Genomic DNA, 14,963 nt, shown 5'->3' with positions numbered 1-14,963 from the left:
TAAACAGCTGGTGTAAAACCAAGACTTAGAAGTACTCAACAAGTTTGTAATGATAAACAGGACAATGGACTTGGGGAGCGAAACATCAGGTAATGTACGTTACTCTTTCTGTTATTTAATTTGTATGTTTGATAACTGCATATTAGTGGTTCTAAATTCGACTGCGAGGTGAAACATCACGGTTCTTAATAGGGTGATTTCTAGTTCATTGCAAGTTTGGAGTGTAGTTATTTTTTACTTGCAGAAGCATTTCTATAAATTATTACACCTCTGCAAAAAAATTGGTCAGAATCACAACTGTTGCAAGAAACTGGGATTACCGTATCTCTTTCTTTCTTTCTTTCTTTAAAGGCGTACAGCCTCTATACATGAACCCCCAATATCTCTGACTAGCACCTGGGTACATATTTTTACGATCTCACAACAAAAGGAATACGCTTATTATATGGTGCTATTATGTACTATTTATCGCCTTACAGTACTATAATACAACACAAAATTGACAATAGTAATACCAGAAAATAATCTTAATATATTTTTAATAAAGTAGCCGGCACAAATATATTATTAGATGGTTGATTGCACTGGTCGTCGGCTTATTTTGAAAACCTTGAATCAGAAGTCATGGGCATCTACTTTTTTATAATAGTGATTATAGGGAATGTATGATACAAATAAGCAGTAATTGTTAGTACATTCATAATATACTTTTTATAATTGAATAGCTAAAAAAGAACAAAGGAAATAATTAGTCATTTCATAGGCTCGCTGTATGTTTTTGCAGGCAAGTAAAAATACATTTTCTGACAAACTTGTATACCAATTACTGTAGTGTTCTTTTTCTTGTATATTTTAGAAGAGTAACAGTCAGTACATGTTGCAAATTTAACCCTTTGCTCTGTAGACTACCTTTTAGGTCAGACAGCAACACCTTTTCACAAACTATGAGTCAAGGTGCCATTATGACGATGGTTCTGCAAAGCAGTTTGCAAAGGCGGCTTTTGAAGCTTCTTGATATGCATCTGTAATGACAAGTGTAAGGAGAAGTATGTCTTGCAGCTGTTTCTAAGGGGAAAATCTTACTGTATGTGCCCATATGTACAGACGCCCTATGGTTTCAGATAAACAACTATTAGTTATCTCCAGGTTAAAATACTTAATTCACTTTCATTGGCAAAACTTTCAACAGCAATACAATTTTTGTTCACATTTTGTCCAACATAATCTTGATCAAAAGAGTGTATTTAATACACTTTATGACCTCCTTGCATTTATTTTAGCTTCTAGACATCTTTTCATAGACTGTCCTTTGCTGGCGATGTCTTACCATTTTTCTCAACAGATTAGTTTCATCTGCTCAGTACCTGAAGACTGCCATCTGTGTATGGTAGGTTGTATTCAGGGAGATCTGTGTTAATGGACCAAAAACTTGATGTTTGCATCCCAATTTTAAAGCAGTTTAATCAGAAACAACCTATTGCTCCCAAAAGTCTTTTTATTGAATGATTCAGTGATAATATTTGTCACTTATTTTATAGGAAGAGCAAGATAGTTATAGTTCCAGACCTAACCTAAAACTGAAGTTTTTATCCCATTGTTCTGCAAATGCTCTCCATAAGGAAAAAAGAAGCTTCTGAAAAAGAAAGAGATGCTTACAGAGCCTTTACGTAGCACATGTCTTTTATTGCCACCATTATTTTGAAAAAACCTTTCCATGTTTCTTATGAAAGCTAGGTGGAATGTGAATTTTTGCAAGTCTTAACCTTTCTTTCTACTGAGTAGTCTGTGCGCTGAGGGTCTTGCTCTTTGTTTTGTTTTGGTTTAATTTGCACACACAGGAAGCAGCATTAACCCTGTAAATGTTCTGGTGAAAATAGAAAGACATTTCTATAACGACTACTTTACAGTAAGGAACAGTTCAGTGAGCTGGGGATTCCCCAGGCTTCTATATACTTCCTCCATCAGGTGCCTGAATTGCTACTTTAGATCTTATTAAAATAGCAGTTTTATTTTATATTTTTGGAAGTTTATATGTCAATGTAGGCAGTGCTTGGAAGTTAACAGTTAACATGTCCACGTTGCAGGTACACTTGACCTTGGTTAATGTTTAATAAGTAGGATGCCTTGCTGAGCCCCTATAGCTAAGCCACCTCTTACAGAACATGATTATCATTCCAGGTTCCTCCAAGTATTACAAGGCACAATCTTCATAGCGTGTTGGATGTCAGAGATTGGAAAACAAATTGTATGGACGTAGGCTGCAGAGGGAATTTTAAAAAGGTAACAAGATGTTTTTAAAAAAAAAAAAAAAGAAAAAAAGATTTGAACTTCAGTTTATGTATATGCGAGAGTTCAACAAAAACATATTTGAGTATTTGAAGTCTAATGATTTATAAAAGAAAGTAAATGGCTGCCTCATTTTCATGATGTTTGGTTACCGTCTGTTATGTATCTTTCAGTCGTATATTGATACAGTTCAGACCTATATATTTTTTTAGATTTATAACTATAAATCTAAAAACCAAACCTGGTAAATTAGATGATACAGCTGAGAAATGTGTGTGCAGAAATGTAACACAAGATGTATTTCCTTTGTTTGGTCAGATTAATCTTATTTTACTGGTTTAATCTTATTTTAATCTTATATAACCAGGTATCGCCCCTTGGTGGAAGGAAAAGGAAGATATTGTAGTTTTAAGCTGTTTTCCACAGACAGTTTAAACTGAATTTGTCCACCAGCTGAACTTGAACTAGACATATTCACCATGTATGTAACCAAATTATTTATAAGTAGGGCTTGAATTTTTCGGTTTTTATTTTTGATCACATGATGTCCATTTTAATTATTTTGAGCCAATTCTGTTTCCTAATTAAACTCAGAAAAAGCTGTTAATTAAAAAAAAAAAAAAAAAAAGTCACTTGATTGAGCCTGATTTCTGTTTAGCTTAATTTTTGTTTCAAACAGACATGACAAATGACGTTAATTGCTCATCGCTGATTCTAATTGCATTTCATTCTTGCAGTTTCCTAGTTTATCGTTGTGCTTTTGTTGTTTTCACTCGTTTAACAGAGTTGTCCTGCCAGATTTTCTTTTCAGCATAAAATCCCCAGTACAGAGTGTACACTGATAGCAGGTCCATCATTGAAACTCTCCTTGATTTGTAGCCAAGCAAAAAATAATCTTAAACCCAGTTTTCAATTAGTACCTTCCTCTTTAATTGGATGCGTTGACAGCTTAACAACTTATAATTAGCATTTAAAGGGAGGTAGAGATTTGGAAAATAAAAACCGAAAAGTTCAAGCCCCAAGTATAACTAATTGAAATAGTTGCCTCCATTTTCTTTGGTCAGCAACAGGCTACACAGTGCAGATTAGCAGCTGGATAAATTGCATCGTGGGGGGAGGGGGGTTATTGGTCTAATCATTTAGAGAAACTGAATCTTTTTTACGAATATTAAGAGATTTTTTGATATATTTTATTACTTTGTTCAGGATCATGCACTTATGTCAAAAATGCTTGGAAGTCATATACTAGCTAAACAAATTAACTAGCTAAGAAAATTAAAAACATTAGCTTTTATAGGTGGAGTTTGGAAACCGAGCAGGATTTAAACACTGTTTAAAGGTATTAATTCAGAATGGTCGGGGCATTTTTGCGTGCAAAGGACTAAAGATGGATAGGTAATAAGCTGGCCGTGGTTTCTCTGGTTTCACTTTTGTTTTTGCTCAAGTGGTGTGGGAAGAAGTGGTTAAGAAGTCTGACTTTTTTTTCTTTGTTACTTTGGTCTTTAGGGCCTCAAATGTCACCTACAGTATATAAAGGCTGCAAGGAAGTAAATCACCGGAAATGATAAAGCATTGATTCAGTTGCTTTTCTACAATGTACTTTTTTCCTAAACTTTTACTTGCTTAGGAGGGTTATTTACGGTTTATATTATATATTGCTGACTCAAAACTAGAAAGTGATATTAACATAACTGCACATTTTACAACACCAAATAACTTTACAGTATCTTACATTAATAAGTAATTAACTATTGAACAGAAATATGTACCTCATTGCGTGTACATTACAAAAGCCTTTTATTTATAATATAGCGAGCTAAAGGAATTTAGAAACAGACTTGTATGTATTTGTTTTTTGCACTTCATTTTGCAAAGTATTAATTGAATATTTGATACTGTATTAATGTATATTGTTTCACAACCTATTATATAAGATTAAAAATGTAACTGAATTTTGCAATTTCTTCATAATTGTGTAATGTTATAAATACATGGATAGACTGGGCCAAATTTAACAAGATCTTTACACCAAAATGAAATTTGCATATTCTTTTTTTGTGAGAAGAAAGTAACTCTTAATGTTACTTAACTAGTAACAAACAAACACTTCTGAGTCATGAAATTAACCTTCTGAGTAGTTAACTTGTTTTGTAACATTAAAATGAATGTGTTTACTTTTACAGAATATGGTTTAAATTGATTTGTATAAACACCTCAGATAAATCTGTACCTTGTATATCTTCAGCATTTTTTAGTGTTGCTTCTTGGTGGCAGTTTTACACTTTTAAATAATGTTTATAAATACATGTTGTCAGACATTTTGTCATTTTAAAAAAAAAATAAAGTTTTCTATGTTACAAAGAGAATGGGGTACTAGGCAGCGCTTCCCACAGGGGTCAAATTTCTGAAGCAATTGCCACACCAGCACTCCCATTTTCACCTTCCCCCCCAGCCAGAACCTCTTAGAGGAGCCTCTAACTGTGCCAACCCCTGTCAGAACATCCACAAAGCCAAGCCGCACATCGACATCAAAGCAGAACTGGAGTAGAGACAAGGAGGAAAGCCACTACTGAACCTTGCTGTTATAGTTAATATTTTTTTTATGTCTGCCTGTCTCTTTGTGTATTCAGTATTAATACATGAATCTGTGGGTGTATCATTTTTCCTAGTGATCACCATCTTGTTCCTAACTAGTGTCTTTTTCCAATGCTTACCAAGGGATTTACTTTAGTATACCTGTAAATTTATATAAACACAGCATCTACTTTCTTCAGTAAGTCATAGGAACGGATTAGATTCCAAGAGCTTTTTTCAAAATTGTTTTGAAACAATATTTTTAAAGTGTGCTACTCATAACCAGAACAAAAGGGACACTTAAACAACTGACATTACATTGTGTAAAAAATGCTGCTTTTTGCAGACTTTTATTTTTTTAATGCTGGTGATTTGCTATTCTGGAGAGTGAGTAATGTGAACCAAATAGAGTATGTCATGTAATATTGCTCGTATATGCACGTTTATTATGAAACATATCTATATTTAAAATGTGCTAAATTGATGGAGATATGTGCATCTCTGTCAGTGCTACAAGCAGGGACACCCCCTGCTCATTTAGTCTAATGCTGATTTAGTCACTCTGTTTTGTTCCCAGCCTCACCCTGGTGAGTATTTATTTTGTATTTGTACGTGTAGGTATTTATCTTATGTTGTGCCACAGTATAAAGCATTTATAGTTACCTGATATATTTTTAATCTAATTGTGGGTCATGTAGATGCGGGTAAAAACACTTTAATGGGCCATCTTCTTTTCTTGTTGGGTAATGTTAACAAAAGGACAGTGCACTTGTATGAGCAAGAATCAAAGGCGGCTGGAAAGGCCTTTGCATACAGGTACTGGATGTGACCTGGGAAGAAAGAGACAGGTACTTGGTCCACCATACACATCTGTTTTATTTTCTTTTTTTCTTTTTTTTTTAGTGACTGTAATACAGGGATTTTTGCAAGTCATAGAGGTGGGTGAATATCCTAAAATGTACAGGTTTTTGTGTCAAGCAGGTACTATATTTACTTTAATTTAAGATCTGCCCTACTTTCCTGTGCACTTACAACACCACTCACAGAACCACAGCAGCTGCTGTGCAAGATGAACACTGGTTTAGTTTAGACACTGCAAATAGAAATAAGTTATTAGCTGGACCAAATAACCAGTGCAAAATTGTTGATCGTGAAACTAAGCATGCATTTAACATTGGTGAACATTGCAGCTTTGTATTTGTTGAACATAGCCCAAAAACATTACTGTGCAATTGTATTTTGTGTGCATTATTGATTTCTTGTTTTGTTATCATAGGAGTGTGACAATGGATGTTGGAATGACCAAGACAAAAGTAATGAACCTGATCATCAATACCCAACATGATCACTGAGGCTGCTCAGGTACACAAGATTTCCTGCGGGCAGATCATAAGATAGTATTTGAACATGGTGGATTTGAACACGCTGGGGGATTTCTTTTGTGGTGGGAGGATTAATAGTTTTCAACAACATGGCTACTTAATGGTCACGTACACAAAGACACCACAAGCGTAAACATGTCACCACAATCTTAAATTACTAATACATTACCGTAAGGGTGTATCACTAGGCATTTATACCATGTTTCTTAATTTCTATGAATTATGGTAATAAATGCATACAGATTAATTAATGTTTTGAGCCTTTAAATAAGAACTGTTGCATGAGGAGTGGAATGACATTCCACATTTTTCTTCTTTTGCCAAAGATATTGCCACACAATTATATAGGACTCATTGAAATAAGCAGTATGCTTCTTTTGATTATGAAATGTGAATCTTCATATGAAGGTGCCCACCTAGCCAACAGTTGTGGTTCCCTCTATATCATTGGCAGGTGTTTGAGGATGCCCTCTGCAGGTGCTGTCAGGGTGTTGTTTTTTTTCTCCGGCAGGCTGATGTGGCAGTACCTGTGGTCGATGCCAGCCACGGGGAGTTCGAGGCAGGTTTCGACACAGGCGGGCAGATGAGAGAGTACGGGCTGCTGGTTCGGTCTCTCGGCGTCGCCCAGCTGGCAATCTCTGTCAACAAAATGGATCAGGTAACCTGAAGACTTATCTCTGCACTTCAGAGTGCGCCACAGTTTCCTATCGCTTGTGAGAAAATGTACACCATTTGCCCACTACTGTGTATTTTCCCAGGGTTAATAACAAGTCTGGTTCACAGGTAAACTGGCAACAGCACAGGTTTAAGGAAATTTCCACTAAACGTGGTCAGTTCTTGAAGCAAGCTGTGTTCAAGGTAAGAGCCACAGCTTAGAAGCATATTCTATACTCTATTTTTGCTGTTCCTCCATTCCATTTCACTGTTTGCCTATTTAAATTAGAAATGGACAAAATCATAAAGGATCTTACAATAATTAACAATGTATATATACAAAATTATATATATATATATATATATATATATATATATATATATATATATATATATATATATATATATATATATATATATATGTAGTTACATGTGTTTTACTGATGATGGTGTAGTGATCCAAAAATAAGGTTAACGAGTGTGATGCCTTAATAAGATTAGAAGTTAGAAATGTTTAATATACATACCCATGTTTTATAGCCTTTTATGCTGCTGGTACATAACCATCACACTTGTATTTGCATAAGAATGTTTATAACAGGTTGGCTAACTATCCACAGCTGATTTATGCAATACCTTAGTATGCATGTATTTCTGTTTTCCCTGTAGGATTCTGATGTCTCCTACTAGTGGGCTCTCTGGTGAAAACTTGACAACTAAGAGTAAAGAGCACGAGCTCACTGCATGGTATGAAGGACCTTGTCTTCTGGAACAGATTGGTGCACATCTCTTTGTGTGGCATTATGAATGCATAACTTTAGATTATACAATAGTGACCAGATACAAAGTATTTTAAGTATTTTATTTTGTAACAGGATCCTTTAACCACTTTAAAGACTGTAGTTTAGAGCCATACGAGCGTGGTTGAAATCCCACTGGCAGCCTCCAGGAATCAGTAGCTTGGTAACATCTGTTGCTTTATTTTGGCACTTAACAACAAGAACAGAGGTGGCCTGCTGATTTTCTGCACTCTACATAATTAATTAGATTGCAGTAGTGCTTTTCAAATTAAGGTGTGGTGTAATAGATCAAATTGATTTTTTTTTTGTTGTCTCTTTGGTACCATATGTTAACCGTATTATTATTATTATTATTATTTTATTTTTTTTGAGATGCCTTTAAGTCACCATGAAGGCCAGTGGACAAACCTTTTAGACTGTGTGTTTCTGACATTTTTTAAAGGTGTGTGATAAGACTCCCACTCTCCTCTTTCAGGATGGAGTATATTGGTAGTACAGTACTTGTTTAGGTATCTTCCACGGTGACAAACCTGTCAATTTTTTTACAGATCAAGGATCGGGTTCTGTGTGACTGAGAAGAATGAAGCAGGTTGTGTACAGACAGGGGACACAATATTAGCAATGCCCCCGAATGAATCCTGTATTATTAAAGGTACTCCTGTTAAATTTGAAATTTATATTCCCTTGTGTTACTTAAGTAACAGAAATTAATTGGTTACATTTGTATTAATCTCTATTCCCTTTCAACAGACAAGCTCTTGATTCCTTGACTTTAATTGTTTGATGGAATGGGATTCAATTGTAAATCTCTAATGACCTAATGTGTTTTTATAACGTGCCTTGTATACCATGATGCAAGTTACTGGTTGTAAAACTAGATTGCTACAAACCTGAATAACTTTTAATGAAAATGCAACTCATCCAGCCAATGCTATATAATAGATTTTGTGTAGAGTTATGCAGTCTTCATTTTTTGACAGTGTGTTGCTGCTTCTCTTCAGTTATTTTAGTAACTGCTGTTACTGTACAATAGTGTGCCCTCTTTTGGTTATTTGAGGGCGCAGTTTTGCATATGTTGGCTGCATGTATTTAGTTTATGCCTGTTCATAGTGAAATGTTATGAGTCAGAGCAAGCTCAGGCAGGTATACAACTGCTACTATCTTTACCTGAAAACTGAATTCGGTGACCAAGCAGTTCTTGTTCTGACTCATTTCCAGCTACCACGTTGCATGACGAGCCAAAAGACTGGGCAGGAGCCGGAGATCACGTTAGTCTCACAGTGACTGGCATGGGTATCATTGAAATCAAGCTGGTGCACACTCATTTCATCAGACCTAGTTACTTGTTGTCAAGAAACGGCATGACATTGCATATCCTGAAGTTAATGTCTCACCTTAACACCTTGAAGTCTTCATTTCCAGCTCAGGTTGTCCCTCCCTGGTGTTCTGTTTATCTTTATGTCTTGAGCATTTTGTTATTTGATGAGCTATTTTTAAATCCAGAGTATCACTGGCTGTTCCCTAAAGGAAATATGAAAATGAAAGATAATGCTGTGTTGGCTGAACAAAAAGCAAATTAACATTGATGCCAGATTCTCCCCTATAAATTTCACTTTTATAAAGTACCCTGTCTAAATATGAACTAATTAACTCATTAATAAACAAACCATTATCTGATTCCAGTGAAGTAATATGTTACCAGTTAATCCAATAAAGCGCTATGCGTTTCAAACTAATACATCCCTTTTCTGTTTTCATTGTAGGGTGTGTGTTAGGTGATCCAAAGGAACCAATTAAAGCATGCACCCAATTCCATGCCAGGATCCTCCTGTTCAGTTTTGAAGTTCCAATAACAGAAGAATTTCCTGTAAGTTTGGGATTAAATCCTCAACATATTTTCTTTTATTTGTTTTTTTTTTTTAATTATTTATGTTACCAAAAAATGTGTAACCTGAAGCTAAACCTTTATTTTTCTATTTCAATAAACCAATTTTTGGTCCTGTTGCATTACCAAACCAAACGTTCACTATTTATGTAGCCTACAGTTGCATTTTTATTTCTGACTGAATTGAAAAAACTGAAATTCCCTCAAGAGCTGTATGTAACCATCATTAGCACATTTTACTGTTAAGTATATGTTTTTAAAAATTATTATTCAGTTTCTTAAGGCTCACGTATAAACCAAAATAATTGTTTATGTATTTTCCTTTTAAATGTATCGTGTCTTGAATGGATGTTCATTTTTTGAAAGGTAATAAAAGTAAAGTATCTTGTGAATTCTAGGTGCTTGACTAAAGGTCAGAATGCACTGGTGGAACTACAGACCCAGAGACCGGTTTCTCTCGAACTCTACAAAGACTTCAAAGACCTAGGATGCTTTATTGTACGTGTGCCGGCTCCACTATAGCTGCAGGCATTGTCACAGAGGTAGTGTCTTTCAGGTTTCATGGTTGCCATTTCTGTATACTTAAATTGTGATCCTTCTGGTGAACAAAGGTGAATTTTATCAGATATAATAAATAGCAAACATAAGTCAGCATTGGAATGCCCTTTAAGCACTTGCACAGGCAAATTCTTCAGAGACAAACAAAATTAGTCTCACGGTATAAAACCGGTATAGAAAATGTACAGTGCTAGAATAATTTCCGTACATGGAAAATAAACCCTTTGGATAGTTGTGTGGAAACTAAAACCTGCCTTTAAGGTAAAAAAAAAAAATTAAAAAAAAAAGGTTAATGCCGGTAATTGCATTGCAGATAAATGTTTGAGTGAAGGTACAAATCATTTGAAATGGAACTCGCTTAAAAATGTTGCTGTGATTTCTCCAAAGCTTGTTCATTGTTATATTGTATTTTTATAATGTGAGCAAGTTTTATTTGGCAAAAATATTTGTCTTCTTTTGCCTAGCTTTGAATGACATTGCACTACAGCCTTTTTTTTTTTTTTTTGAGTCCCTAAACAAATGACGTCTGCAGTGTAGAACTGTCAAAAGAGAAGTGAACAGGTAAACATGATGGATTTTCAAAAATGTATACAGAACCTTTGGGAACTGAGAAATTTCAAAAGCAATTTTCTTTTCATAATAATAAAAAAGCTATGTATTACTAATGTACTGTATCTCAATATGAAAATGTTTGATTATGGTAAAGGGACTTTTTAAACTGTAACTGAGTATGTATCTCCTACTATTGAGTGAGTGTGTTTGCAAAAAAGCAAAAGTACTGTGTGCAGTATTTTTAACCCTTCTTTAACTGAAATGACTAAGAAGCCATTTTATTCCCCTAGATCAAAGAATGATGTGACTTTTGTCAGCCCAGCTCTGTGAGAGGGAACCTCTCGTCTTTAATCATCTAAGAGCTCCAGTCAGCAAAACAAAAGTGCACTTGTTCAGTTTTTTTTCAAAATGGACTTCAACTGAATGTGATTTCATCCTTTATGAAATTATCTAACATCGATCCTCTGTGGATTTGCAACTGACTGCATATTAAAACCAGTGTGACCTCAATGCTGAAGTGTTCAACGCTCTCTCTGGCCAAACTGTGCACTTGAAAAGCAAAACAATTGTTTGCAAGGATCCCTTAAACACAGAAACAGGACTGCAATGGTTAAATTGTGTAACATTGAATTAACCCAGCACTGTGAAAGTAAAGCGACTGACTGAACACTGAGAGACAGTGTCCCAGATCTAAGTAGAAATTTACTACCTGAATCCAAGGTTGCATAATGTGTATTTAACTGGTAATCTGACTGTACTTCCAAGGTCATTTCTAAAGTAAGAAACTGTTTGAGGAAAGTGTATGCGTGTATACAGGAGCCAAAAATGGAAATGGCAAGTACACAATGTCCATATACTTTGGGAGAAGATGTGAAAAACTGTAATGCTATAAATGCAGAAAAATGATAACTAATACTAATAATGTTATTATTATTATTATTATTATTATTATTATTATTATTATTATTATTATTATTATTATTATTATTATTATTATTATAATAAAATATATATCCTGGTTTAGGCATAAACATGCTTTTTGAAATCCATGGGTTAGGCCATAAATAAACCTTTTTTGGTTACCTTGTTAATAACATGAAATGCCTTGTTTACTTTCCAGTAAGAACCTGCTGTTTTTTTTTAATGGTTATGGTATTGTCTACCTCACAATTTTGAATCATGATTGATTCTAGAATTACAGTAAATTTGTTTATATAACATTCAATATTTAAATCAAAGGGATAAAGTGTTCAGAGCCACCCGAAGCATTCCTGTAATACTAATACATGATGTTCAGCTTAGTCCTGCATATTTTATACTGTATAAAAACTACAGGGTACTGCAAATGGAATATTGGCCTTGAAGAATCACACCCTCAAGCAGCAGAACCCAGCTTCCACTCTGCTTCCATTCTGCTTCCACTATACTTCCATTATGCTGCCTTTGATAATTTAACTAACCTGTTTGCATTCTTAATCATACAGAGTATGTGAATGATGTACATGGAGCCAATTCACATTTCCTTAGGATTGCACATTAAAACAGTGCATGACTCATGGTTGCTAATCCTTAGATCTAACATTTTATCTAGTGGGAAGGGTATTTAAAACGTTGTGCAATGTTGTGTAAAGTTTAACTTTCAGGCTACATTCAGGGTATATTTTCTTAGGTAAATAATTTTCAGTAAGCAGCACTGTAGTTTGAGTTTTAATCCCAGGTTAGACTTACTTATACTTATTTAATGTGATTGAGTTTTGGCAATGTACTCGAAGACTAAATGAATGAGAAAAGATTAAAAACAATAAGGGTTTAGGAAGCATAGCTGACATCTTACCACACAATGGATATATGAAGGTGTTGAAACACATCACTCATAAAGCCATTCTCAAAATAGTTCTGAGAGCACTTAGTTAAAAACAGAAAAACATGTACAGTGCATCAACAAGTTTCAGTCTACCATAGAATACTTTGAACACCTGCAGAACATGCTTCATTTAAATAGGCCTTAAAGAAGCTTAATATACAAAAAGCTCAACAGAATTCTAAGTTAAAACTATTAAGAAACTGTCAAGTAGACAAATGTTTAAACAAAGCGTCATTTTTTTTTCTGCATTTTAACTCTGCTTGCTTATACAAAAGTCTGTTGATTCCCCTGTAGTCTTTTCAATCATAAGAGTTGCTTTGGTGAGCTATATGTGGCTTAAGAGCCATCAGTTGGACAGCCCTGGTTTAAATCAAACAATCTTTTTTTTTTTTTCCCCAACCTGCATCTCCAGAGGAATATTGCCTGTTTAAATGTTCTTGTTTGGTTTCCATTTTAATGTGAATGTTCATTATCTCAGTAATCTTGGTACAATAATGAAAAATAGGTGATACGGTGATTGTCATCTAGAACAAGGGAGCTCCCCTCTTAACAAGCAATGCAGTTTGGGCCCCTTATGCAAATTATACTAAATTATATGAGTAGTGACCTTAATAAAGATAGAGGAGAAGTCATCTAGTGGGAGTGTTCTCACATTGCTTGGTAACAAAGAACCAAATCTAAAAGAATGAGAAGCTTCAAATTGCATTTCAGCTTTTAACAGTTCTCTTACCTAGTCTGGTGTTGGCAAACCTTCCGAACTGTGCTTGTTATTATTACTCAAACACTCTCTTACTTTATCTGTAATCTTATTTCAGGAGCAGCTCTTAAATTGCCAGATTATCTGTCTCCATAAACAGTGTGTAACTCAGGTGAATCAGCAAAGTAAAAGCACAGCTGTGTAAGCCAGCGCCATCCAGAAAAGCTATTGTATTTTGACAGCAATGCAAAAGGAAACTTGATTGCCGGTAGATGTTCACTGGCCATTGGACATCAATAATACAGACCTCTTCCACATCTCCATTTTACTTAGTACAGTATTTACTATTCCATAATAGATGCCATTCTCCTAACATTGGGTCAATTGTAGCATACCACTTGATTTATCCAACTAGTGGATTAAGCCGGTTTAGTCCACTTGATTGGACTAAAGTTAGTACAGCTTCTAATCCCGATTGCAGCGTACCAGAAGTTAATCTTCACAGGTGGATCATCTGCTAAATCAGACTAAACAAGATCCGATTGCAGTGTCCCAAATCAAATTTGTGATTATCCTGTTCAGCTAGATTCATTTAGTATGCTTGCTCCTCCTAAGCATTAGTTACGGCTTACATTTTTTGGTAGAGACAGATGCATTTTTCCTCTGAAATGACTAGTACATCTGAAAACTTTATTCTGTACATTTCTTATGTCCGTCATGTTCGGGCAGTCAGATCTGTGAGGATAGTCTTGCACAGTCTATATATATTATATATATATATATATATATATATATATATATATATATATATATATATATATATATATAGGCCCTACATTTAAAATACTTTTTTTTTTATCATGTACCTTTGATACCATTTTCAGTTCAACACTACTACTTCAGTTCATATGCTTTAACTATAACAACTAACAGTCCCATTATCATGCAAATTAAACTTTGCTGTGCCTGTGCAGCAGTGTCGACAGCTTAAATACAAGTATGATCTGCCACTTTGAAATGTGCACTTAAAAGACACGGCATTTATTTTTACTTAAATATGTTTGCTGTAATAAAAATGTGTCTTTCTTTTTGTACAGGGCTCCCTTTATATATTTATCTGACACCGATATCCACGTATCGGATTTGCAAAGAAGGCTTTATACGGCCAAATGTTTTGCATCGCCTAGAATTTTAGGATTGAGACATCACTAAAAAAAAAAAAAAACTATATAGTTTAACATCATGCAATCAGATAAACTACAAAATGATACTGAAAAAGTCTACCAGAAGCCATAATAGTTTCTTCATGTTAGATTTCAAAATGTCAATTTTTTTAATTTGTCAGTTTTTTAAGTATATGAAAACTACAACGCTTTATATAATTTAATATATTATCATAGCATTATTCAGCAGGTTTCATTCGACTTTATGCATTAATTCTATAGGGTGATGCAAAACTTTTGACCATAGCTTTAGGTTAGTCTCCACTGTCGCTCTAACTTGTTCCACTTGTTCCGATCAGTTAAACCAATTAGCGGGATCATCTATTTGATACGCTGCAATCAGGATTAAGTTAGTACAGATTTGCAGGATTTTCTAGTCTGCATTATTACTCTGACCGCAGGCTCAGTGGGCGTCCTCTGATCACACGAGGAGCCAGCTTCCACTTTTACAGATTTTTAGTTTTATATATATATATATATATATATAT

General features: G+C 34.6%; 1 protein-coding gene and 1 long non-coding RNA gene across 8 annotated transcripts in view; both read left to right on the top strand.

Moving 5' to 3' along the window:
• LOC121315864 (HBS1-like protein) overlaps positions 1–6,839 on the top strand; it is a 42,943-nt gene extending 36,104 nt beyond the window's left edge. Inside the window, exons 5-7 of one of the 3 annotated variants that reach the window (XM_041250400.1) lie at positions 5,764–5,798; positions 6,137–6,222; positions 6,754–6,839. In XM_041250400.1, the coding sequence (XP_041106334.1) occupies positions 5,764–5,798; positions 6,137–6,205 (104 nt within the window). In that variant the 3' untranslated portion in view covers positions 6,206–6,222; positions 6,754–6,839. Of the gene's footprint in view, positions 1–2,178; positions 3,060–5,763; positions 5,799–6,136; positions 6,223–6,753 lie in introns of those variants that run through there. The other 2 variants (XM_041250402.1, XM_041250401.1) reach the window with 2 other exon arrangements.
• A 183-nt stretch (positions 6,840–7,022) lies between these two features.
• On the top strand, positions 7,023–11,595 carry LOC121315865. 5 transcript variants are annotated; one of them, XR_005950335.1, is made up of 7 exons: positions 7,023–7,100; positions 7,566–7,643; positions 8,245–8,348; positions 8,915–8,964; positions 9,460–9,563; positions 9,980–10,123; positions 10,982–11,595. It is a non-coding gene; the product is annotated as an uncharacterized LOC121315865 (long non-coding RNA). The 5 variants fall into 5 exon arrangements; XR_005950332.1 differs by having other exon boundaries at positions 8,915–9,123; XR_005950334.1 differs by having other exon boundaries at positions 8,915–9,563; positions 9,980–10,079.
• The last annotated feature ends 3,368 nt before the right edge of the window (positions 11,596–14,963 follow it).

This window comes from Polyodon spathula, chromosome 5, assembly GCF_017654505.1.
Source record: "Polyodon spathula isolate WHYD16114869_AA chromosome 5, ASM1765450v1, whole genome shotgun sequence".
In the NCBI taxonomy this organism is placed as follows: Eukaryota; Metazoa; Chordata; class Actinopteri; order Acipenseriformes; family Polyodontidae; genus Polyodon; species Polyodon spathula.
The sequence above is the reverse complement of the archived record's forward strand: the minus strand, read 5'-3'. Positions and strand labels throughout refer to the sequence as shown.